At 43.5% G+C, this 26,651-nt stretch overlaps 1 protein-coding gene across 4 annotated transcripts in view; it reads left to right on the top strand.

The window, feature by feature from the left end:
• Positions 1-25,961, top strand: part of GNG12 (G protein subunit gamma 12) — a 126,472-nt gene extending 100,511 nt beyond the window's left edge. For 3 of the 4 annotated variants that reach the window (XM_063625325.1, XM_063625327.1, XM_063625326.1), the window contains 2 exons: positions 19,823-19,941; positions 21,943-25,961. In XM_063625325.1, the coding sequence (XP_063481395.1) occupies positions 19,849-19,941; positions 21,943-22,068 (219 nt within the window). In that variant the 5' untranslated portion in view covers positions 19,823-19,848 and the 3' untranslated portion in view covers positions 22,069-25,961. Of the gene's footprint in view, positions 1-13,901; positions 13,929-19,822; positions 19,942-21,942 lie in introns of those variants that run through there. The other variant, XM_063625328.1, reaches the window with a different exon arrangement.
• The last annotated feature ends 690 nt before the right edge of the window (positions 25,962-26,651 follow it).

The raw sequence follows: 26,651 nt of genomic DNA, 5'->3' as shown, positions 1-26,651 counted from the left end.
AATTGCCACACTGACTTCCACAATGGTTGAACTAGTTTACAGTCCCACCAACAGTGTAAAAGTGTTCCTATTTCTCCACATCCTCTCCAGCACCTGTTGTTTCCTGACTTTTGAATGATGGCCATTCTAACTGGTGTGAGATGGTATCTCATTGTGGTTTTGATTTGCATTTCTCTGATGGCCAGTGATGATGAGCATTTTTTCATGTGTTTTTTGGCTGCATAAATGTCTTCTTTTGAGAAGTGTCTGTTCATGTCCTTCGCCCACTTTTTGATGAGGTTGTTTGTTTTTTTCTTGTAAATTTGTTTGAGTTCATTGTAGATTCTGGATATTAGCCCTTTGTTGGATGAGTAGGTTGCAAAAATTTTCTTCCATTTTGTAGGTTGCCTGTTCACTCTGATGGTAGTTTCTTTTGCTGTGCAGAAGCTCTTTAGTTTAATTAGATCGCATTTGTCAATTTTGGCTTTTGTTGCCATTGCTTTTGCTGTTTTAGACATGAAGTCCTTGCCCATGTCTATGTCTTGAATGGTATTGCCTAGGTTTTCTTCTAGGGTTTTTATTGTTTTAGGTCTAACATGTAAGTCTTTAATCCATCTTGAATTAATTTTTGTATAAGGTGTAAGGAAGGGATCCAGTTTCAGCTTTCTACATACGGATTTGCTTTAAAGTGTATGTTATGCCCAGTGCCACTCATAAGATGAATTACCCTTGGATGCAGCCCAGTTTCCCTCCACTTGAAGTAATTGACCTGCACAGGCAGATTTAAGCAATGGAGGCATTGGCCCACTTCTTTCTTTCCAGAGCTTGCAGGGTCACACGTATACTTTCCAGTATTTGTCCAGAATCAGAAGAGGAGCGGCTTTTGAAACCAAAGGTAGTGGGTAGCCTAAAACTGAAGTCTGTATCACCCTCCCTTTCACAAGTACAAGAATGATGAGAACACATGTGCTAGTAATGTATTTGGGAACTTAAGTAAAATTATACTCAGAACACACAAGATGTTGTGCAAAAATGTTATATTTTGATTTAGAGATGTGTATTACAGTTCCCAATTGATATTTAACTAGAAAAAAGCTAAAGAATTAGTTTCTCTGACTTAACCTTTTCATTCAATAGATAATACATTTGGGAAAGTCGTCTCTGGAGGAATATTTTTGTCATGTGACATTATCTCATTTGTTTAATAATTTCTGGTTTTCACACATTGGGTTCAAGCCCTTATCACTCAACTAAAGCACTGCCACAGATTTCTGTGTCATCATTTCACTGGATAAAGTGTTTATTGAGTTCTCTGTGCCCAACCCAAGGCATATGTTGTTCCTGTGTTTCCTGAGTTATGAAAAAGAATGACAAAGCTGTCACTTCCTGCCAAGACCATCCATGGGACTCATGATAAATCAGCACATATTTATTCTTTGTGTATTGCATATGGAAGATATAAAGCACATTAATATAATATGAGGTGCCCACCGTCAGATAGAGGATTCAACTTAAAGACTGTCATGGGTGAAGGAGATATCAGTGTTTGTGAAAAGTCTGCTGACTGTAGTTTTAAAAAGCCAATGCTTGGGACCCATGGTCTGGTCAGTTACTGATACACCAAAAGAAGCAGAATATTTCAAATAGGTCTGGCCCAAGAAACCTGGGGCTGAAATTAGCCATGGAAGTTCTTTTAGGAGGATTACAGACAGGAATCCTCCCACTCCATTCCACTTCATGCTCTCATTTTGTGATATTCTTAAATTTGAGTGAATAAAACTTGACAAGCAAGTTGTTTATAGTAACATGAGTATTTACATTGGTGTCATCTTTTCATTTGTTGTAAGTGATGCTCTGTCATGTTTTGTTTGACTCAACCACATATGTTAAAAGTTCTGTACCTATTTAAAGAAAAATTTTAATGAACTTGAAATAATATTTCTGAGAAATTTTATGTCGCTCCTTAAGATGAACTGGAGACATTCTGAAATACAAAACTCAGTGAACTAAAGTATAAACGTACTGTATGGGTGCCATGTTATTTAAATTGTATTGATGTTGCTGATTGGGTTTGGACTTTAAGTGGCTTGCTTTGATTTCTGTCCCATGTTTTCCCTCAAGTAACATTTTTAAAAAGAAGCTGTTAATCAAGTTTGCTTTTAGAGAGAGAGAATTCTAATCAATTTAGGGAATGAGTTAGAACTGTCAGAAGTTGACTTGGGAACATCTTGTATCATCAGTCCTTTCCCCTTTGAAAATATATAAACATTTGGATACGGTGAGTCTCAAAACAAGTACTTTAACCATGAGGGCCAACACAAAATGTTCACCTTGCTGGTCACCCCAGAAATTCCACAGACTTTGACCTTTTTCAAAGTACAGACATGTTTGATAGACATGTTTCCTCAAATCCAGACGTGTTTAAAAGGTGGTGAGGGCATGTTTCCTTGCTGTCGTGTTATGGGAGAAGGTAAGATGAGGGAAGAAAGAAAAATTAAGTATGCTATTTTGCATTTTTTGGCATGTCAAAGTTATGAGTATCTGCACCACAGTGCTGGGCCTTTCCTTTCTCATGGGTACCTCCAAGGAATGATGCTTCCTGGCAAGTAAAAACTGGATGTCTGTGACCCAGAGCCTGAGCATCGTGTGAAATGGGCAGAGGGCCCAGATTGTCCCTCAAAAGGCAACTGCTTCCTTTGTGCTGTGGACATTGGACATACTTGTTAGATCATGATCTAAAGAAGGAAATTGTGAATAATAATTAACATGTCTTCCATTCTTTCATGACAAATCTCAACTGATAATGTTAATTATCGTATGTTATGACATGTTTAGGACTATAGACTTTTAATTTTTTAAATTTTCCAACATATATGAAAGTAGAATGAACCTCATGCAGTTTAATGGTTGAAGTGGCCCAGCGGCAGCAGTTAACAACTAACCCATAGCAAGTCTTTCTTCATCCATATCCCCGCCCACTCTGTGCTCTTACAGTTTCTATCGCTGTAGATGCATTTTGCCTGTTCCTGAACTTTATATACATGGAATTGGGCCGGGCGCGGTGGCTGACACCTGTAATCCCAGCACTTTGGGAAGCCAAGATGCATGGATCACCTGAGGTCAGGAGTTCGAGACCAGCCTGGTGAACATGGTAGAAACCCTGTCTCTACTAAAAATACAAAAATTAGCTAGGCTTGGAAGCACATGCCCGTAGTCCCAGCTACTCAGGAGGCTGAGGCAGGACAATCACTTGAACCTGGGAGGCGGAGGTTGCAGTGAGCCAAGATCACGCCACTGCACTCCAGCCTGGCAACAGAGTGAGACTTCATCTCGAATGAACGAATGGAATTGACAGTGCATGCTCTTCTGTAACTGGCTTTTTTGTTCAATATAATATCTGAGAGATTCACCTGTGTTGTATCAGCAGTTCATTCCTTCCTGCTTTTCCACCACTGTATCCTCCAGTTCTGGTTTATCAGCTCCTCTTTTGACCAATTTCTGAGCGCAGTCCTGAGCTCATCCCCTTCTGCCCTCTCAGTTACCCTCTCTGTGCATCTTCACTCTCCCTCGTTTCTCAACGCTCCTCCTCTGTTTCTGGAAGTGCTCCAATGCCAACCATCTCTAAAACAACCCTCCTGCCCCTCAAAGTTTCTATACAATTCCTTGTCTTGACTGCACTGCCGAATTTGTCTAAATGTTCCTCTATACTCACTGCCTGGTCCGTGAATTAATAGTTCTGTGTTCAGCCCCTTATCATTTGACCTCCACTCCCTTCAAGCTGTGGAAGCTACTCAGCAGTCCCCGGTAACTCCCAGTCGTCTGTGAGCTGTTCTTGCCCTCTACTTCCTTTTACCCGGTAAAGTGACTAATAACTCCTCCCCCTGGTTTTGTGAATAACAATTACTAGGTGTTTTTCTTTTCTTAATTATAAAAGTATCACATGTGGTTAAAGAGCCTAGAATCAGGAGCCAGGCTGCCGGGATTCGAGTGCTGACTCCTCCATTAACCTTCTTTCTGACCTTGGCCGTGTTCTGAGTGGCTGCCTCCCTCAGTTCCCTTAATTCTAAACTAGGAAGAACAATAGGAATAACCTCATAGCATTGTTTTGAAAATTAAGTTAATATCTGTAAAGCCCTTAGAACAATGCTTGGCAAGTGTAAGTGCTATATAAGTATTAACTATTAATTCCAAAAAATTAAAAACTCACAACTGCCAGAGTACATAGAAAACAACACTAAAAATCCCCTAAAATTCATACAACCTGGCAATAGCTACATCTTGAAGTACCTTCTTCTAATATGTTTTCTGGGTATGTTTTTAACTAAACATATTTATACAGCATTAACTTGCCCTCCCTCCCTAACACTCCCTCTCTTTCCCTACCTTTTGTAAGGATGTTGCTCTCTCCAGGGTGGCTTTCCTCAGCCTGTCTCTGCTCCTTTGAAACTGCCCTACTGTCCCCATCCAAGTGAGAAAGGCTCAAAGCTGTCCTCTGCACTTTTCTTCATGCGCCCCTCGGAAATCAACAGCCATTTCTGGGCTGTCACTCCCGTTCAGCCCCAAGAATGGAGTCTTATTCATTCTTACGTTTTCACAGCTCTCACATCCAGCTTTTAAAAAACTTTTTGAGTTGTAATTGCTTCCATCTGTTTGAAATCTCACGCACTAACTCCTAATAATAATGATGTTTGATAGGTGAACACTGGGTGGTTTCTATGTGCTGGCTCTTTTCTGTATTATTTAATCATTACAGTCTGTGACATAGGCACTCTTGTTACCCTGTTGTACAGATAGAGAATCTGAGGGTTCAGGGGGAGTGATTTGTTCCATATTATACAACATTAAGTGGCAGAATCCCGATTGAACCCAGTTCCATCTGACCCCAAGCCCTGACTGCGTTGACTGCTCCTGAACCTTGCGTGGAAATAGTCTACTTTGTCTTTCACGGTCTCCCATGTCTGTTCCACCCTGCGTAGAAGGTTGCTCAATCATTTTCCCCACAGTGTTCCCTTATGCCTGCTTTTTCTGCTCAGAAAGCTTCGGTGGCTCCCATTCCACATGAGAAAGTCAACTTTAATCTGCTCTCTACCACTCCCCTCAGTAACTGTTTTGAAATTCTCCCCACCCCCACCTGTCGAGTTCCTAGCCTTCAAGGACTGACTCCTTTAAGACCTCTCTCCTCCATCTGTCTTCTGGCTGCTCAAGTCCTCACTGACCATCCTTTCTCTACTGACCCACTTACATTCCTTATTTATGTGCAGGACTCAGTCCATCATGCTGGAGTCCTAAGCCCTTTAACCACCAGCCCAGTCGCCCACATTCATTGTTTGTTGGTGAAGCCCAGCCCCAGCTGGCGACTGCAAATGTCAGCGAGCTGCACACACACTTCTCTGTCCTTTCTCAGCCTTGTTCTCTCCTGAATCCATTTCTCCTGCCCCTTCAAGAACTGACACAACTCAACGCAGAGGAGTGACTCCCTGGGAATTTAATTTCTCTTCTCTGAAAGTGGATGCAGCAGCATGTGCCTGTTGCCTCATTTTCAACCCTCCCATCAGGGTTTGGGTTTCTCGATTTCTTTTTTTTAAGTACATTCTAAGGAAGTGGTTGAGCTCCTATTTGCTTAGCAATATTAGAAAGCATGCCCTCTTCTTAATGTGGGTCAGACGCTAGGGCTTTAAGACTAGAATCATAAATATCTCTGTTGTTCTTTCTGTGTTCTTCTGCTTTGTCAGCCCAGCAAGAACTGGGGGTAGGTTAGCTACACTGTGGGCAATATCCAGGGTAAAGGGCTCCATTTCAGACAAGCTCCAGCCCTGCTCAGCCAGGGGAGCAGGGAGCGGGAATGCTGATGGGAAGGGTTCCCAGTTGGTCACACAGGGAGTTACAAGTTGTCTGGGTTTAGGTATCAAAGGGGCCACAGACCACTTCATCACAGATAAGAGGCAGAGCCCTCAACCAGGGAATTTGGAATATTCTGCCTCCTTTCTTAGGCAGATTGATATTATGTGCCTTGCCAGGAATAACCTCCTTGAGATGTAGGGTCTGTCTGTGTATCCCCCATTCTCAGCTTAGTCCTAGGATCATGCTAAGAATCTGGATCAATCTTGGCTTAAATAGACTGATGCTAACTTACTTGATAGCCGGGTCATCCTCCTGTTGAAAAGCCCTATCTAGACATTACCTCCTTCTAGTGGGGAGGTTCTTAAGCTTTAGGGAGCATCAAAATCATTCATAAGGGTTGTTAAACAGACTGCCAGGCCCACTCCCAAAGTTTCTGATTCAGTAGATCTGGGATGAGGTTTGTGGATTTGCATTTCGAAGGGGCTCCCAGGCGAGGCTCACGCTGCTGGCTGGTGCGACCACGTGTTTAGAACCATAGCTGTAGCGGACTCCTTGCTGGAGTCACTCCACTCTGGGGCTCCTTCCTTCACACATCCTTAGCACCGTGGGGTACTGTGAACCTGTGTCCTGGATGTATTCTTAAGTTGTTTGGAAATATTCTCTCACTTCATACAGTATTGTTTGAGTTCTTTTAGGGCAGGAATTTCTTTCTTCTGCTTCCCTGATCATTCCCACTTCCTCTCTGCAGGCTCAGAAGCTTTCTGAGGGATGCGGGAGGCCTGCAGTGTGGAGTGATGGCTGGAAGCACCAGGCTTCATGTCAGCCCTGGAGCTTATTAACTAGGTATCCCTGAGAGCTTCACTTGGAAAATGGGTTAATAAAACTAACTTTACCATGGTCTTAAGAATATATTATTAATCAAAATAAAGACAAGGTTCAGAGCAATGTGTGTAATATGCTCCCATTTCTATTTTTAAAGACAGATACAAGCATAATCGTGTCTATATATGCATGGGATGTCAGAAGGAAACATGAAAAGCTGATAACAGTTGTTGCCTGGGAACGCCAGGGGTACTAGGATACCCAGTTTTTGTCGTATAACCTTTTAGACTGTTTAAATTATTTGCTCATGCATATATTCTTTTAAAATTTGAAAACTAGTTAATGAATAATAGTAATGCCTTTATCAGGGATGTTGTGAAGAGTAAATAAAATAATTTTATCTAAAGCCTTTAACACAGTGCCTGGCACAGAAAAAGCACTCTCAATGTTAGCTTTTGTTTTCAATATTAAATAATTGCTGAATTTATCCATTCATCTATTCATTTATGGATAAGCACATGAGATACCTGGCTCTCCTAAGCCAGCCCTGCAGATATCAGCAAATCTTTTGTCAGCCGTCTTGCGATACTAGGTAGAGAGTAAAACTTGTTTGTAAACATCATTCTTAGTGTTGACTGTAAACACATGTCTCTGTGTTACCGGATTCTGGTCCAGCAGAGCACAGAAGGGGCTAAGATGGGTCCCGTCCGAGGGCCACTCCCCATGGGCCCGCCTTCACCAGCTGAAAACTTATTTGGGGCACAGGATGAGGGTGCGTGGTCCCTTGGAATCTTGGTGCCACACAAGTGGCCATCTCATGCTGGAGGTGAAAGTTCAGAGCACCAGCAACTGGCCCTAATGAAGTGCATGGAAACATCAGAAGCTCCACCCAGGCTTCTCAGAGCTGTGCAGGCCACCAAGCAAGTGAGAGTCTGTGGGCTCAGAGCAGTCAGTGTTTCACGGGATACTTGTAGGAAGGAGCAGCAAGGTGCATCCTGTTTCTGAGAAAACAAACACTGGGCACGCAAACACCCAGGGTGCGAGACTCAGGCTGGCTGATGTGTTGGTTGCTACACTGCGTGTCTTAATCTAATCCAGTTTTAACTGAGGCCTGATTCTCCACACTAGTCAATCTGAGAGAGAAGATGGCATGGGATAACTCAGCTGTCTGGTTAGGGCACGGCTTTAAAGTCAGATATCTGGGTTGAAATCCTCTTTCTGCCATGTAATAGCTGTATGATCTTGGACAAATTATGTAACTGTCCTGAGCTTTTGGTCTCAGTAGGTGTGATAAACCCAACCTGCTATAGTTGCAGAAAATATCAAATGAACTAGTTATCTGCATAGAGTACTTGACACAGTAGCTGGTATATAGTAATGAATAAGTGTAGTTGCTATATTATTACCGAGCCAACAGTGGGAAGACAATATTTATACACAGTAGGCACTCAATAACATACAATTAACCATTGAAATAAATGGTGTTACAGACCTTTTTGAAAGCTTGACGGTAGCTGTAGATCTTGTCCTCCGGAAAACAAAAAAAAGCAAAACATAAGCACACACACCAAATTTCGCATACAGTTTTAGGGCATCAGGGCACAACTCCCCATGCCCACCTTTTGCACTCGTGACCCACCCTCAGGAGTCCTTGAACCCATACGATAGAAGCACGTAGCAGGAATTCATGAAGGAAATTAATCACTGTAAACAAAATTAATGAGGGAGACAGACCTTCCTTGGAAGAGGTGATGTGAACTAGGGCCTACAAAAGGAGAATTTAAATAGGTCGAGAAAAGAAGACAGAGAGTTGGAGTGGAAGCTTGCAGGCGAGACTTTAAACACGGCCCATGAAGCCAGGAGATGGGGTGACACTCCCCTGACACTATGGCAGTATAGCAATAGAGGTTCTGCGCTGGGCCTCTGGAATCAGCCTGCCTGGTCTCAAATCCCAAGCAAGCAGCTTGCTAGCTGTTTGATACAAGACACATATTTAACCTCTCTGTGCCTCAGTTTCTTCATCTGTAAAATGGGCATGAAAATAGAGCCTACCTCACAGGGCCGTTTGAGGATTCAGTAGGATGATGTATTGACATTGATGGGCATGTAGTAAGCTCTGTGTAGAAATTAGCTGCTTTATTAGGATTTTCATTATGGTGGCAAAACATTAGAGAGGATCTTGAGTGTGAAGCCAAGCCCTTTGGACTGTTCCTGGGGGGTCCTCGGAAAGCCAGAGAGGACCAAACTGAAAGGGGAACTGTATCTGAGCATAGTGGTCAGGGTAGATCAGACGAAAGAAGGATTAGGGGCAGGAGTGCTGTTACAAGGCTCAGGCAGTAGCCCTGACCTGAGCTGCAGAGAGCCAAGACTCAGGTAAAATAGAAGACAGGAGAATGGGGAAAGTTAAAATGGGTTGGGGGCGGAGGAGGGTTGTCAAAGTGGAGAATTCAAGAAGATTTTCAGAGTCCAGAGTTTCACGTCACACTGTCTAATAAGGCAGCCACTATCATGTCCAAATTGAGATGTGCTACAAGTATAGAATATTTATGAGGTCTCACAGGTTTAGTACAAAAAAAATTTCAATAATATTTACAATGATTACATGTCAGTTTTTTCATATTGGGCTAAATAAAATAAAATTAATTTCACTTTTTTTTTAATATGGCTACTAAAGAATTTTAAATCACATACGTGGCTCACATTTTTATAGGATAAAGATGGTCTGAGGAGTTAGAAGGAGGGCAGAAGCAAAAGGAGGCCTCTGTGACCAGGACAGTGGTGGTCAGGTTGGGGGTAGACGGTGGTGTTTCATTGGGTTTTACCTGTGTTGTGTGTGAAGCAACTGTGGACCATTCAAGCTTCAAATTGAACAGGCTGTCATTTACACATTGGAATTCAGGTGAAGGGTCGGGGCTGCATGTGAAGTGGGTTGGTCATAGCTGAAGTCATAGGGTGGAGAGAGCACCATCTGCCTTTCCTGAGGACCAGTGCGTGTCAGGCATGTGCTGAGCAACTCATATGTGCTCTCTCAGTTCATCCTGTAGCAACTCTTTAAGGTAAGTACTATTGTTATTCCTTCGCATTTCACAAATGAGCGAATGAGGCCCAGAGCAGTACGGCAACTTGGCGTAATAAGTGATGCACCGGGATTTATCTGGCTGTAAAAGCACGTGTTCACTGTGCTAGAGTTCCAGCCCCTGAGAATACCTACTCAGGAGAAAGGGCGAGAGCTGTCCCAAAGGAGTATCACTGGACAGGGCAAGAACAGGAGAGCATCACTGACGCCAGGGAGGAGACGCTTTTCAGAAAGCAATGGCTGTTACAAACTCAGGCTTTTCTAGCAAAGAAGCATGTTAAATGGTAAGAAAAATTTCAGTCTGAGGAACACTTCATCCTGTAGGTTAAGGTAATTAAGGTAATTAAAAGAAGTTAGAATTTTTACTTATTCAGAGCTTTGAAAAGTTAAGCACAGAAAAAAGTAGTGTCCTTTTTTTTTTTTTATCGACAGAGTCTTACTTTGTCACCCAGGCCAGAGTGCAATGGTGCAGTCTTGGGTCACTGCAACCTCTGCCTCCTGAGTTCAAGGGATTCTCCTGCCTTGGCCTCCCCAGTAGCTGGGACTACAGGCGCCCACCACGCCCGGCTGATTTTTCTTTTTTTAGTAGAGACAGAGTTTGGCCATGTTGGGCAGGCTGGTCTCAACTCCTGACCTCAAGTGATCTGCCTGTCTCGGCCTCCCAAAGTGCTGGGATTACAGGCATGAGCCACCATACCTGGCTGAGTAGTGTCCTTTTAAATTGACATTTTTTAATCCCCAGGCAGGAATAAACATGGGGAGGATCAAGAGGCGGAGACTCTGATCATACCATAAGCCGTTTCTTCAGAGGACCTTTATCAGAATCATCTAGGAGGCCTTTGAATACAGATCTGTGGGCCCTTCTCCAGCCCTCCTGAATCAGATTTTCTTAAACAGGTGTCCCAGGTGTTCTAGACACACAGTGAGGTGAGGAGCTCACTGCCCAGGCTCTGCAGCTCACTCTCCTCTGGGTTTGTTGCCAAGGATTGGCTCATTCTCATGGATCCTTGCCACCTTCTCTCCGGCACAGGAGAATCATCTTGTGTCTTTAGCAATATTCCTGTGTAGAATCTGGGGCAGTCGTTCTTATAAATAAGAACAATTGATTCTCCTTCGTTGGGTCTTCTGTCAAAGCCACTTAGCTTCACACTTCCTACTGCCTTTGCTATGGGGATGACCCGTCTGAATGAACAGCAGCCCCTGAATGGAGGCCGTCTTCTTTATTCAGTGCTTCTGGCTGACACTTGGCCTCTCCTTTCTCCCAACCCCTTCCTTGTATTCTTACTGTTCAGAGGCAGGCAGCAAAGGGTGGTAAATAAGCCCATGATCTTGAGAGCCAGGTAGCCCTGAGTCTCAACTCTGCCATGTAAATCTGTGTGATCTTGGGCAAGAATTTTTTAACCTCTCTCTGCTTCATCTGTCAAACAGAAATAATAGAAGGATTCATCTCTTAGAGTTGTTGACAGACTTCAGTGCAATGCTGCATGGAATTTACTTACCTGGCACAGACTCGGCACTCAGTAAATGGTGGTAATTGTCAAAATTAATCATTATAACTTAGTATCTTCATGGTTATTATTCAGGGACATGTACCCTGGATGGCAGATAAAATCAGCTACTGAAAGACACCAGATAGGGACCTCAAAAGCATTTCCAGATCTGAAAGCCTGCTGCGTTTACAGAATGAGCTCTGTTGAGGTTTTCAGAGAGAGGTGTTCTCATTCTTTCTCATTCTGCTGATTCCGAACCTGTGTAAACTTCTCTTTGTAAAGCTCCAGACACTCTGTCTTCCCCACCCCAAACCACATTTCCCACCTCTCTGTGCAGCCCCTCCTCACCTCTCCCTCTCATTTGCCTTTCCTGTAAACCAGCAACGTGTTCTCTTTTGCCCTTTGCTCTCATAACTATGCCGGACCAGGGCAGCACTTGCAGCTGACCACAGGTTCAAGCACCCTGGCCTCATAACCTGCAACTTCGGGGAGAAAGAGAAAGAATTTTATGTCTTAACTCCTTCCTCCCTTCAAGTTTTAGAGTTTGGGATGTCCAGCAGTGATGGCGTGGTAATAATCCAAATAATAGCTAATATTTATAAGTTATTTGCAGTTTACAAAGCAACAGATTAACAGTTGTGAATCAGCCAAGGTTCAGTCACAGCAAACAGAAGGTGATCTTGGCAAAGTTAACAGAGTGAGCTTCAATACAGAGAATTAGGTGCTTGCACAATCATTGGAAGGGCTGGAGGAGCAGGCCCACGATACTGTCCCCGGGAACAACTCCCAGACACCACTGCAGAACTGGCCACGTGTGCCCAGTGGGGAGTAGAGGCTCGAGAGGCTGCTGCAGCCATGCAGCTTCTCAGTCCTGTGTTGCTAGCGACTGGACACTATGATGCCTCCACTTGCCCTAAGAGCAGCTTTCCCACCACCCTGCTTGTCAGCAGAAATAACCCAAGCATCAAGAAACTGGCCTCCTCACTTCTACCTGCAGATCGCTCCTAAACGCCTTGAATTGGCAGAGACTGCGTCATCTGGAGCCCTAACATCAAGAAAACCTGGGTGTGGTAGTGTGCTAGGAGCACCATAACAAACTGCCACAGACCAGGGGGCTTAAACAACAGAAATGCATTTTCTCACATTTCTGGAAGCTAGAAGTCTGAGATCAAGACATTGGCAGGGTTGGCCTCTTCCGAGGCCTCACTCTTGGCTTTTATTAGTGATGGTCGAGGCCAGGCACGGTGGCTCACGCCTGTAATCCCAACACTTTTGAGAGGGTGAGGCGGGTGGATCACGAGGTCAGGAGTTCAAGACCAGCCTGGCCAACATGGTGAAACCCCATCTCTACTAAAAATACAAAAATTACTCAGGCGTGGTGGCACGCGCCTGTAATCCCAGCTACTCAGGAGGCTAAGGCAGGAGAACTTGAAATAGGTGGAGGTTGCAGTGAGTCAAGATCGCGCCACTGCACTCCAGCCTGGGCGACAAGAGCAAAACTCCGTCTCAAAAACAAACAAAAAGAAGATGGTCGTTTTCTCCCTCTGCGGCCACATGGTCTTCTCTGTCCCCATCTATGTCCAAATTTCTCGTTCTCATGAGGATGCCAATCACTTTGGATTAAGGTCCATTATGACCTCATTTTAAATTGATTGCCTCATTAAAGACCCTGTCTCCGAGTGCAGTCATGTTCTGAATTACTAGGGGTTTGGATTTCAACATATAACTTTTGGGGGGACACAATTCAGCCCATCCCACTGGAAGTCCAGTGAGGCATGCTAGGAGGAGGGTAGAACTGCTGCCTGGCTCCAGTCCATTGAGGAATGCAAGGTGCTGGGTGTACTTCACACGGTGTGTAAGAGGATGCAGGTACTAAACTCTCAGAAACCAAGTATGCTTTGTGTTTATTACACTCACATACTTATTTTATCTGATGCTCTTTAACAGTTCTTTGAGATAGGAAAGTATTGTTATCCCCATTTTTCCAATGAGAAAGCTGAGGCTTAAATAGGTTATCAGTCCTCTCCCAAGGCCTTAGATCTGGGAAGTGGCAGGACGGGAGTGAGCCCAGATGCCCCCGGCGAATCCCTGAATGTGTCCCTGGAACTAAACATCCAAGGCATAGTGTAAAGGCAGTGCCACAAGTTCAGATAGAGGGCCTGGCAGGTGTACCAGCAAGTGCTTGAAGGGGCAGCTGCTGCTCAGATCCAGCCCAATTTTATAGGATTTTCTGATTTTTCCAGAAGTCTTCCTTTTAAAGTGAAATCTCTCCATTTTTCAAATGTTGACATTCAATTTAAAGTTAACACACACACACACACAATTGAGTTAACACTGTATGGGGCCCCACCAAACACATCTGCAGCCTGGATTTAGCCTGCAGGCTTTGATGTAAATAAGAACTGCTCATGAAAATAGAGGAACTCTCTTAAGAACCTAACTCTGCCTTCTCACTAAGGCCACATTAGAAAGCTGTTGCCACCTGGTCACATTACCTTGAAATTCTTCTGTTGCTTCCCGAATCTTTCTCATTTCCCACCAAGCACATGTTTTACATCTTGTTAGTGAGCCTCGGGGCTGGCATTTAGTAAACATTTGTATGTGCAAGGGAAGGTGCTTCTGTTTCTCCCCTGACAACGCTGTGTAGTCCCTCTTTTACAGAAGAAGAGGCAGATAAAGAGCTAGAGAAAGACATTGAAAGTTGAAGGCAAGACCAGAGAGTAAGTGGAAGCCAGCGGCTTTTTTTTTTTTTCTTTTAACCTGCTCTTTTATTACAGCCACAGGGGTGTTTGCTCAGAAAGTTGGCTTCACTCCAGTGATTCAATTACTGGCCACGCCATAATGACTTGTGATTCAGACCCTGGGGCTTCCTGGTGCCTTCCCCCCAGAGTGTGTTCTGTGACACTCTTTCCATCCCCACCCTGCTCTCCCTGCTTCAGGCCCCTCTTGACAAAGATGAAAATACCCATATTTCCCTAATGGACCATCATGTTCCTAGGAAGTTCTAGGAACCTGAGAATTCAGATGAAACACAGCATTAAAACCAATGCGAAGTATTTGAATAGCTAAATACTACATGTGTTTATTCAAATCTGTTACCCATATGCAAAAATGAAAGCAAGGCTGCAGAAGCGATAGCCAGAGTGTTATCAGACTGGCAGTCTGCACAGGCACGCACAGGCCTTGGCTCTTCAGGGTAGGATAGAATACTTGGTGGCTGAGGATTTGCAGATGCTAACTTCAGTCCTGTCTAGGAGCGAGAACATTCTTGTTTAGCTTGCATACATGAGAAGGGAGGTGTTACACAAACACAAGACAATCAGCAAGCCCCCTACTTTAGGTCAGCACGTGTCAGTCACCCCGATTAAGAACCACATAGTGGGCCAGACATGGTGGCTCATGCCTGTAATCCCAGCACTTTGGGAGGCCAAGGCGGGCGGATCACCAGAGGTCAGGAGTTCGAGACCAGCCCGGGCAACGTGGTAAAACCCCATCTCTACTAAAAATACAAAAATTAGCCAGGCGAGGTGGCAGGTGCCTGACTCCATCTCAAAAAAAAAGAGGAAAAAAAAAAAAGAACCACATGATGGGGCATTCAGTGATGCCCTGAGTGTTTATGAATCAAACTAATGGGAATTAATCCTTTCCTTGGCACAGTGGGAAGGGTGGCTTCTAGAGTGAAAAGGCTTACGAACTGCGTTAACTTTTTTTTTTTAAACGAGGGTCTCGCTCTGTTGCCCAGGCTGGGGTGCAATGGTGTGATCACAGCTCACTGCAGCCTCAACCTCCTGGGCTCAAGTGATTCTCCCACTTCAGCCTCCTGAGTAGCTGGGACTGCAGGTATGTGCCACCACTCCTGGCAAATATTTTTGTTATTATTTGTAGGGACGAGTTTTTACTGTGTTCCCAGGCTGGTCTCAAACTCTTGGACTCAAGCGTTCCTCCCACTTCGGCCTCCCAAAGTGCTGGGATTATAGGTGTGAGCCATCGCGCCCAGCCTGAGTTAACTTTTGAAGCAAGATTTTCTAACTTCGATTGCCTCATCTAATAAGAAACCTTTCAGGATTATAGTGAGGCTTCATGGAATAATGCATATGCAAGCAACGTGTGTGCTCACAGGTTCCATACAAATATCAGGTATTGTTTGCCTTGGAGGCTATAACTGATGTAAGAATAAAGCAAGCTTTTTATCTACCTAGTAGAACAAACAAACAGCCAGACATCCTCACCACTGAGGGAAGACCAAAGAAAACCCTCCGAAGGCACAGAGATATTTGGAGATACTTGTTTCCCCAGGCTTTCTGTCTTGTTCTGCACAGCCCAGCTGTTGAGGAGCTGCAGAGCAGCCTCAAGTTGGAAGGAAGTCCTTAGATAGACCTCCAGCTCCTGTGAACACCTCTGCCTCTCAGGGATCACACAGTGGCCCTCTTTGTGCAGCCATGTGGCAACTCAGCGAACCAGAGGCTCCTTAACTTGAGATGGTCTAATTTTGATCTGTTTTCTTCATAGGAAGCATGTTACGATCAGAAATTATCTTCCTTTCCAGTGGCCCAGTGTACAGCTTTTTCTAAGAATGACCATGAAGGAGTTCAGGAAATGCCACCCAGAATATAACACTTTGCTGTGCTGATTACTTTGAACTGAGGACACTTGGGGAACAGCAGATGTAGGCAGAGGCATTCTCTGAGCTCCCCTTATCGGCCTAAAGGCAGATCCTCCAAAAGGAACTCAGTTGTCACAAATATTCTCCCAGAAATCTTATCAACGGGGAAGGATTAACTCGGATCCCGAGAGGGGAGACTAGAAGTGATACCACACCCAGACAGACTGTCACCTCTTCTTCTGAGGGCTGCTATGAGACAACTTGTATTAACTGAGAATTGCTGTGTGCACGACAAACCACCTTTATTCACCATTTACTTCTTCCCCTTACCTCCCATCACTCATGTTGCCACCAGCCCCGGAAACCCTGAACCCCCATTCTTTTCCGTAGCTCAGGGTCCTGTGTGAGCTTTCATCATCTGACCACTTAAGTCTCATATTTGGGGCACTCCCGTGTGTACATACATAATTAAATACAGTTTTCCTCTTGCCAACCTGTTTATATGTCAGGTTAATTTGTAGCCCAGCCATAGAACTGAGAAAGGTAGAAGGAAGTCGTTTTTCATTCCCCTGCAATCACAGTTACCCCCATTTAATCGACTTCCCAAAGCAATTGCTATACAATATTCATAGAAAGTTGTTTGTGTTTAATAAATGTGTAAAAATTACCTATCTCCTAAACTTTAATTTGTATTCTGGGTGAGGCTATCCATGTTTGTACCAGCAGATGGGAAGGGACTTTCAGAAGAGAAATTGAGTTAGGAGCCTGAGAGGAGTAGCAGAGCAGGAGGAGGGGCTGGGCTGCGCCTGAAGTAGAAGGGGGTGTCTAATGGCTTATTTAACGTTGCCTCTGTGAGGGCAGGAGCTGTGTGCCTGTGCTGCCCATTTATCCTCAACATATTGTACCTAGTAGCACTCAATTAAAAATGTGTTGCATGGACTTTGTAGAGCCTGGGACCAGCAGGAATACCCCATTGGAAGGAAGCAGGGAGCCTCTGAGTGACGAGGTTGGAGAAAGCCCTCTGCAGAAGCAGGTCTGAACGCAGATATCAGAATGAGGGAAAGCTGCAAGGAGCCTGGGCTGGCAAGTGTGAATCATGAATTGCTGGCTGTGTTTAGTCTTGACTATAATATAGTCAGGAAGTAAGAAAGACCTTCATGTACTAAATGCTGAGTGTCTTGCCGACTTTAGAGGGACCTACCTGAGCATTTTGTAAATATTAATAGAGTCTGACTGTGGACGGCTTGCCAACGGCCATGCCGGGTGGGAGCAATTACTGGTCCAGTCCTGATATGTGTGCACTGCTCTGCAGTTACCGGAAAACTTGCTCAGGCCTTGGAAACTTTATGCCCTGGAGATTGGGAAGAAGAGAATGCTTGACCTTATCCTCATGCAAAGGGAACACTTAGAAAGTACTTAGGGTGCAACGTAGAAACCACAGGTCACTGAGAAAGGGTGTCATGTCCACATTCTGGAGTCTGGGGGCCTCAGAACCAGCGCCAGTTGGAAGGGGAGCCCAGTTTTACTTGCTGCAGGGAACAATATACATATATATATACATATACGTATATATATACGTATATGTATATACATATACGTATATGTGTATATATACGTATATGTGTATATATACACGTATATGTGTATATATACGTATATGTGTATATATACGTATATATATACGTATATGTGTATATATACGTATATATACGTATATATATGTGTATATATACGTATATATACGTATATATATGTGTATATATGTATGTATATATATACACGTATATATACGTATATATATACACATATACACGTATATATATACGTATATATATATACACATATATACGTGTGTATATATATACATACACATAATATATACGTTAATACATAGATATGTATATACATATATATCTCCAACTTGCTGTGAGTCAGAGCACTGCACACTGTTCAAGGGGAGGTTGGCTACTTCCTCAGTTGCATTTCAGAGGCTCTGTTAGTAAATGCTGGCCTGGGAGCACAGAAAGGGATCGGGCCAGGCTGCTGGGTGTGAGCAGAATCAAAGAGACCCTAGGCCTCTCTTCTGGGTGGGGCAGGGATGACTGAGGAATCTGAGGAAGAGGTAGCTACTCTGGGAATATGTTGAAATGAGCTTGTCCAAGGCTTAGCACAAGGCAAGGCCACCCTGCTCTGCCACATCCTTCATCCTCCTAGTTTTCTGTACTGCCAGAGCTTCCTTATTCCTAGGGAAATCCTCTGATGGCTGTCACTAGTCTTTGCATTGGGCTCTGACACTAGTGGCACAAATTGTCCAGGGACTCTAAAAAGGGCTGGTGCCCATAGCCCCACCCAGACCCGCTCAGTCAAAACCCTTTTGTGGCTCATTGACCAGTTGTTGGGGAGGTGCAGAACAAACAGGTCAACAGGGAATTGCAATTCACTCTGCTGTATGTGACCCCCAAGGATAAAAACACTAGCAGCTGCAGTTTATGGAATGCCGTGGTCCTATGCAAAACACTTGATGTGCAATAGTAAATTGAATCCCCCCAAAAAATCCTTTGGAATGTGAAGGTTGCTTATTAGGCTGATGTCAAAATTTTGCACACAGTTAAAAGCACAATTTTATTTGTGCATTTGACCCGAAACTTCCTCTGACCACAGAGGCTACAAGCCCTACCCAAGTCCTAGAACTCGGCCTTTGGGAATGTTCCAAGTCTAGTAGAAGTCAGTGTGGAGCACCGTGGTGCCCACATGATGGATGCCCTGGAGTCTGGGTTGCTAGTGTTTTTTTTGCGGCTTTGTCTGGTCTCGGCCTTTATGGCAGAATTACATTATTCAGCTGTAGCCTCTCCAAAAGGTTGAGTCAGCCTGGGTTTGCTGCTGGCGCCACGGAGCCCTAAGACTGCTGAGCCCTCACTTAGCGCTGGGGAGGCACACCTACTGTCCACCTGCTCCCATGAGTCATAAAACTGCCACACTGCTGCCAGGCCTGCCAGCCCTGCGTTTTCCTCCAGTTGCCACCCTGATGAGAATGAACTTATCCATGTAGGTCAGGGCAGGCAGCACTTTTCCCCCAGCCTGCCTTCCTCTTGAAATGTGCTGTTGGACAACCAGTTTGTAAAGCAAGGGCCAGGATGTTTCTGTTTCCATTGCTTTACACCAGGTGGCTAAGGAGAGAGGGCAGCAGGGCAGCCTAGAGGCCAAAGCTCAGGCTAGAGAGGAGAATCAATCTACGAACATGTGATGGAGTGACAGGATTAGCAAGTGCCCAGACCATCACGATAAGACCAGGGAGAGGCCAAAGGAGGGAATAATAACGTTTTATTAATTATCTCAGACTGTAGGCTACTCATGTATCCCATTTGACATTTACTGTGGATCCGTCACGGAGAGTCTCCACTGAAAGTTTTCACTCTTTCATGACTAAAAACTTCCTTATGAGCCTAACGCCTTTCAAAACGATTCCACATCATGATAGTATTTAAAAATAAGCACCCTTTATTCAAAGTTGTCTAGAGAAGCTCTCTTCTCATTTTCTGTTGCCAGGACTTTGATCAGCCTAACAGTTGGGGGCAAGAGCCCAAAAGAAATGAAATCAAACCTTCTGTGAAAGCAGGTAGCAGTAATATTAAACCGACATGTAATGTGCCTCCCGTAGCACATGCTCACTTTCTCCACAGGTCCCCTAACTGCTACAAGTGTTTGCGTATTCGTTTCCTCTTAGGAAATCCTAGAAAAGTCTAGTTTTATGTTATATGTTGGGGTGCGTTGATTAAACCGCTAGTGCTGGGTTTCTGCAAACTAAAGATTTATGTAGGTGCTCAAATGGATGACAAACTTAGATACCTAGGTCACCATTCCAATTTCTAAGGGGTGTTTTAGTAACTGCCTCCAAGAAGCTGTGATGATGAGGAAAATCCATCTGTTTCCCTTGAAGTAGAACATATTATTATGCATGTTTAAATGACTTAAAGATGCCTGTTACTTGTCTTTAAAAAAATTTCCCCTCAGATTTCAGGTAAAAACAATAATTGAAGATGTCCAGCAAAACAGCAAGCACCAACAGTGTAGCCCAGGCAAGGAGAACGGTGCAGCAGTTAAGATTAGAAGCCTCCATTGAAAGAATAAAGGTAAGAAGCCCCGACGGGATGACATATGCTTTCTGCTCAGCTCCCCCTGCTCCTTGGAGGCTGGACCCCTTGTCAGAGAAGATAATACCATTTCATTCCGCTTGCTTCCAGGATTTTTCCAGAACAGGCTGAGAGTCTCAAAGTCCTAACTTTCATTTTCCTGTATAGTAGGGGCCTCACTTCAAAAGTGTCTGCATTAGCCTCTCTGTAAAACTCTGGACAGGATTTCCTGAGGACCTGTCTCCCCTGAATAAACAAGGTCAACTCCGTTGATCCCTGTGTTCTAAAATGGGACAGGGGTTCCGAGTAGACTTCATAAACAGCTAGTCATTCCTCTGGAATTTAAGTGTTCTAGAATTATCAGTGCAGCTGAGGCAGCTTCGCATAACAAGTCAGCAGTCTAGGTTTCCCTTTTAGGGAAATGAAGCTTTTAAATGTGTTTGGCCCTCAGTGACCGCTTTCTGTGCCCAGAGTAATAATGCCAGCTTTAGTTGAGATCCCATAGAGAAACTGGAATGCATTTCTTAGATCACCTGACTTCGAAGTCTTTTCCCCTAAATCCCAAGAGAGAACTAGGCAGTGAGTGCCCTGGAATGCTATGACTAGTTCTTCCTTGAAACTGAAGCAGTTGGCCAGGCGCTGTGGCTCACGCCTGTAATCCCAGCACTTTGGGAGGCCGAGGCGGGCAGATCACCTGAGGTTGGGAATTCGAGACCAGCCTGACCAACACGGAGAAACCCCCGTCTCTACTAAAAATACAAAATTAGCCAGGCATGGTGGTATGCGCACGCCTATAATCCCAGCTACTTGGAAGGCTGAGGCAGGAGAATTGCTTGAATCTGGGAGGCAGAGGTTGCAGTGAGCCAAGATCGCGCCATTGCACTCCAGCCTGGGCAACAAGAACGAAACTTTGTCACAAAAAAAAAGAAAGAAAAGAAAAAAGAAAAAGAAACTGAAGCAATCACTCGATCGTTCACCTGGGCCTGGAGATGGTCACCTGTCCTCCCAGCGTGAGGCTCTCTGGGCTGTGCTAGACAGGGCTCAGCTGCCCCATTGCTCTTTGCTTAGGGCAAAGCGATCCCGTTCTGTAGGGTCTCCCTCCTAGACTTCTGAAACAGGGCATGATATTTTCCGGGTTCAGTTCATGCCAGAGTAAGGTACTGCCTCCTCCCATGCTGGTTTCGTCTCTCTTGTTACTTCCGCAAGCCCAATCTCTAACAGTAAATCTTGAAGCTCCACAACTTGGCTCCAGAGTTTTGGCCCCAAGCCCATCGTTCAGTTCTTCAAGTCTGTTCTGCATTCCAATCTGTTTTTTCTGGGTAGAATTTAAGATACAACCTTCCCTTGATTCACATATGCTTTTTCTCACCTGGACCCTAACGTTTTATTTTGAGACATTTCAAACCTGCCGAAGAGTTGTAACAACAAACATTTATAATCCGTTGACCAGGATTCACCAGTTAACATTTGACCACATGTACTTGCACTGTCTCTCTCCCTCCCTCTGTCTGTACACACAGACACACAAAACATACATAATGTCTTCTTTAAACCCTTGAAAGTTTTTGCAGTTCAGGATTATCTAATAAGAAAACCTAACACACAGTCCATTTGTGCAGAATCCAGGCCACTTATTTTGCAGAATCACCCTCACTTCGGGTGTGATCGTTCGCTGATTGGACTCCAGCTAAATGTTGGACAGGAATGCTAGCTCATTAGCTGGTGGTGTGTCCTCAGCACTCCCATGAAGGGATACATGTGCCGGTTTGTCTGATCATTGTTAAGTTGCTTGGTTAAGAAAGACCTTACCTGCCAAATTGCACCATTTTAAAGGTACCATTTCCTTTTTTTACCTGACAAGAATCTGAGAGCGATGCTTTGAGACTCTGATTACCTTGTTCAGGTCAGTCTTCCATTCAATAGCCTAGCATTCAATTACACTCTGAAAGTGTGCAAGTAAAATATTTTCTTTCTTGTTTGTTTGATTTATCTCCATGTCAGGTTTCGAAGGCATCAGCGGACCTCATGTCCTACTGTGAGGAACATGCCAGGAGTGACCCTTTGCTGATAGGAATACCAACTTCAGAAAACCCTTTCAAGGATAAAAAAACTTGCATCATCTTATAGTGGAATAGAGAAACAGCTCCTCGCCTCTTCCCAACAAAGCAAATTATGAGCAGCTCCTTGAAGAGATTTACCGTCAGCTTATTTGGTAACCACTGCTAATAACTAAAATGTTCTCAACTTGGAGTAATGGACCCTGAAGTCTCTGTTTTCCAAGTTGTCCTTCCTCTTAAAATACCCTTTACTGATTTAATACAGAATAACAATCTTATTTTCCACTTGGTAACTATGACTTTATGTTGGGTTACTGTTTAAGGAAAGTTGATCTGGGCCTTTTTAAAAACGTAATTATACACTTTAGAAAGACAAGGGATTCCGGTATGTCGGGGCCTAAATTGCCTGAGCACCTGTCAAATTAAAATGCCAAAATTTGTTGAAATCCTAAAGCCTTGATATTATATTCTTTATAAGGCATGTGCCAGCCTGTATAGTATATAAGGGAGAGGGTTGTTTTGTGTATATATATGCCTTTGTGTATACACTTATCAAAGGTATTTTCTTATGAAAATGTCCCTCTCTCCATACCATCAGTTTCTCAGTTCCAGAAGTTATACCTTTATTTTGAGCTGTGTATAGGTAGAATAAAAAATTCCTTTCATATCGTTATTGTACAAAAAGTAAGGAGTATCCTAAAGACTGTATTCATTGTAATCAAGTAATGCAGTCATCTCTCCTCTCTCGAAATCTTGCTGGACCTCTTAGGCTACAATAAACTGCACCAAACTAAACTGACAGTCTTTCGATAATATGAGACATTAATTTACAAGGACCCTTTAGGGCTTCAGTGATGCTGAGTCTGGAAAAGGGGAGACCCTTGGGAGGACCCCAAGCAGCTGTGCTCGCAGGGCTCATGTTCCCTACTGGATTAGAAATAGGCACCTCTGAATCTCCACCCTGATGATTGGAATGAAACGGAGTGAACATGAGCCCAGCTGAGAGAGGAGCAGGAATGTGTGAAAACCAGCTGCTCTCCTTGTCCCAGCTTTGTGATTGAGCCCTCTGTCTTGCTCTCTCTGCCTTCGCTGTCTCTTTCCTCTCTTACCAGAGCATCTGTTTGCAGAGGTAATGTTACCTTCCCCAGCCACAGGTATATGGAACACGGTGAGGAAAAAAAAAAAAATTAAAAAAAAATGCAAAGCTGACAGGATGCTTAAGCTCTTTTCAGATATCTGCAGTTTCATCCCTACTTTGTTCACATGCCATCCAAGAGGCACATAGGCTACCCAGGAGAGCCTTAGATTCAGTGCTACACTCCTTGGGCCCAAGGGCTTCAGCAACTGGATATGGGGTTCCTTGATTTTCCTCTGGGCCCAAATATAGCCCTCACACCCTTGGAATTTCCGGGTATGGGGGCATCCCCAAAAGGAGGAATCTCCTATGGCCAATAAGGTATCTTGACTTTATCAAAGTAGAAGAGAGGGTCGCTTCGGGGTCAAATCATACACAAGGCCTTTGATATTTTAATTCATCCTCAGTTCATACTAAGGAAAGGTTAAAAACTTCCTCTCAAAAAGGAATCAACCCCAAGAAGTAATTATTTACAATGATTTTCCCAAATTTTGTATAATCTGTCCTGGAAAGCAAACCCCTTTTAAAATCCAATGTCTGGGCTTTGAGTATTAGCTCATTTAGGGTGGACAAATGCATTACTGTTTTTAAACTGCTCACATTTATTCAGTATTTCTCCAAGTTGCTATCTACTCAGCCTTGTGAATGCCCCTCGCTTTTCTAAGACCATGTGAAAATCGCGGCACTGCCCTTAGCCTTGTGTCATCTGCTTTTTCCTTCTGCGATATGCCCAGTTCCCAAATCGATTACAGGTACCTGTTTAGGAGAGAGAAAGATTTTACCTCTCAAAGGGTGAGATTTGAAATTTACACTAAAAAGACAACTTTACATTTAATGCTTCACTTAATGAGACATTCTTTTTTTTGTAAGTCTATTTTTCTACTCGGTTTCAGAACACTAATCTGATTTTCACTCTGATTTTTAACATTTCTTTAAATATTTATAATATAGCTTCTTTCAAAATATTTTCATGAAAAATTACCTTTATTATACCATTATGTGCACGTTATTGGTAGCAGGCATAGTTTATTATTTAGTACTGAAGCATGTTCTTTTACCTAACAGTAAACAAGTATGTTTTGATATATATCTGTTAATATGCTTATAGTGGTAAGAAATGGACTTGAGGTCCCAGGAGATTTCATTTTATTCGCCCTGGTCAGATACAATAAAGGCTATGAGTATAAATATGTAACTTCCTAACCAGGTGTATGGCATGTTCACGAATATCAACTCTTTTGATGCTGGACCCAAGAGGGGGAAAATTGTAGCTAAATGTTGATTTACTTATAACTAGACGTCTATGTGAGAAAATGTGTATACATATATATGATATGCAGAAGTCACTTTTATTTATCAGGCTTTATTCTCCTTACAAAGCCACAGTTTAACTGTCTGCAGCAGCTGGTTTATGTTAATGATAGACAAATAACCAGTGTTTGATATTTTTCCAACTACCACTGTAATGATAAACTTTCTCACGTATATACATGCAACTTCTTGGCTTCATTTCCATGAAGCTGTTTCAATATATTCAGTATACTTTGTCCTTAATGCTGCTTCTGTTAACAGTGAGCTCTTTCTTTTTTTCATTCTTGTATCTTCATTAGTTCATCATAAATCTGTCCAGTTGAGGCCTCAGGACCATGGCAAGATTTCTTGACTCCGAAGTATTTTACAGAAACATTTTTTAAATAGGGGAAATATTTTATATACCAGATGGTTCACAAGTGATGGGTCATAGCTAGTTTTTTTTTTTCTTCTAAAAAATGTCAGTTTTTAAAAATCACTTACCTTATTAAAATGAAAAGTGCCATACTTACCTTTTAAAGGAGAGACCTGACTTGCTTTTTCTCTATGTAGACTGTTTTTGTACTGTACTAATCTTTAAACTATCAGGAAAAAAACCAAACCTTTATACCAATGATTTAGTAATTTTGAGGCATAGGGTAGCTTACGTAGTGGAGGATGTGCCGAATATTCTCTTCAAATGCCACCTTCTCAATCAGTTTATAACTAAGATAGTGTTATCTGACTAATTTCTCCGAATTTAAGATCTATATAGGCCCCCAAAATGATGATAGCATGCCAGTCATTTCTCAGTGAAATAAATATAATACCAGAGTTCACTGTGGGTTTTATTGCTTTCTTCTATGGTGGACCTGTTAATGGGGAAAAGAATACATCAAATCAAATAGAATCTTATATCTGTATGTTAAAATAGAGCACTTACCTGAAGTCAGTGGCCTGGATCATAGCCCTGGATCATTTCCCAGTCTGTCTTGTGCTGTGTGACCTTGGACAAGGCGCCTCATCTCTCTGGGCCTCTATTTCTCCATTTGTAAAACAAGTGGCTGCAGTAGATGATGGCTGAGAGCCCTTCCTGTTCCCAGATGCCTTGGTCCAAAGACCCCACCCCTCTGCTGGTCCTGCCAACGCGTTGGTGCTATAAGCTGCTTCAGATATAAAATTGGTTTATCTATAATGTTTGTTCATTTAATAGCTTCTGAAAGGCCTTTTTGTTATACTGCGCTTTTTTTCTAGTTTTATGGACTTGGTTACTGTAATAATGTCTCGTTTTTAGCCATGTAACTACAAACAGATATTCTCTTGATATCTTAGTAAATTTGCATTTGATATATCATTGATGAGATTTTGTTGTTATGTAATATTCTTTGGCTACTCATCTGTCCAGCATCTTATTAACCATAACACTGTGATCATTATTTGGAAATATGTCCTATGGAAAGAATAAAAGCATTTACTTCACAGCTAGCATGTTCACAGATTTGAAAGAAGTTTCATTAAAAGCACCATTGCTTTCTTCACTGTGTCAGTGCCTCATTGTATCATCCTACTTGCATTTTGCTCAATAAATGAATAAAAGACCATTTCTCTTCCCCTTTCCCTTCCTTCACTCAGTTAACATTTTCTGAGCACCTCCTGAGAGCAAGCTGCTGAGAGTCAGGCTCCCATGACACCCGAATGAATAAGACTTACACCAGCCCATGTCACAGTCTGACCAAGGAGGGTGGGAATGACAGATATGTAAACTAATCATCGTCGTATCATGTGGCAAGTGCCATAACTCAGGTGAACAGAGTGCTGTGAGAGCCCAGAGGAAAGGGACTAGCTCCACATCGACGAAGACCTCTGAAAAGGCTTCCACGGGTGGTGATGTTTGGGCTGAGAGAGAGAGGAGCGGTATGCGTTGGAATGAGGTCCTGGGAGGAGATGAGAGGAGGACTGGAAGCCAGTGTGCAGAAGGGCCCCGATCCTGCCCTCCCGCCCTGCTTGCCTATCCTGAAACCAGCAAGGGAGCTAGAGGCTGCTGAGGAGTGATGTAATGACTCTGACCTGTGGAGGGCTGTTTCCCATCCTGAGACCAGCTGGGGCAGTGGAAACTGATAACAAATGGAAAGGTCATTAGATGGTGGTGACTCATATTCACTATGTGTTTGCTGAAGGTGCCCTGCCTCCTCTTCTGCCCCTTCCCCCAGGGCTGGGATTCCCACAGA

This window comes from Symphalangus syndactylus, chromosome 12, assembly GCF_028878055.3.
Source record: "Symphalangus syndactylus isolate Jambi chromosome 12, NHGRI_mSymSyn1-v2.1_pri, whole genome shotgun sequence".
In the NCBI taxonomy this organism is placed as follows: Eukaryota; Metazoa; Chordata; class Mammalia; order Primates; family Hylobatidae; genus Symphalangus; species Symphalangus syndactylus.
Note: the sequence above shows the minus strand (reverse complement) of the source record. Positions and strands in the feature narration are given on the sequence as shown.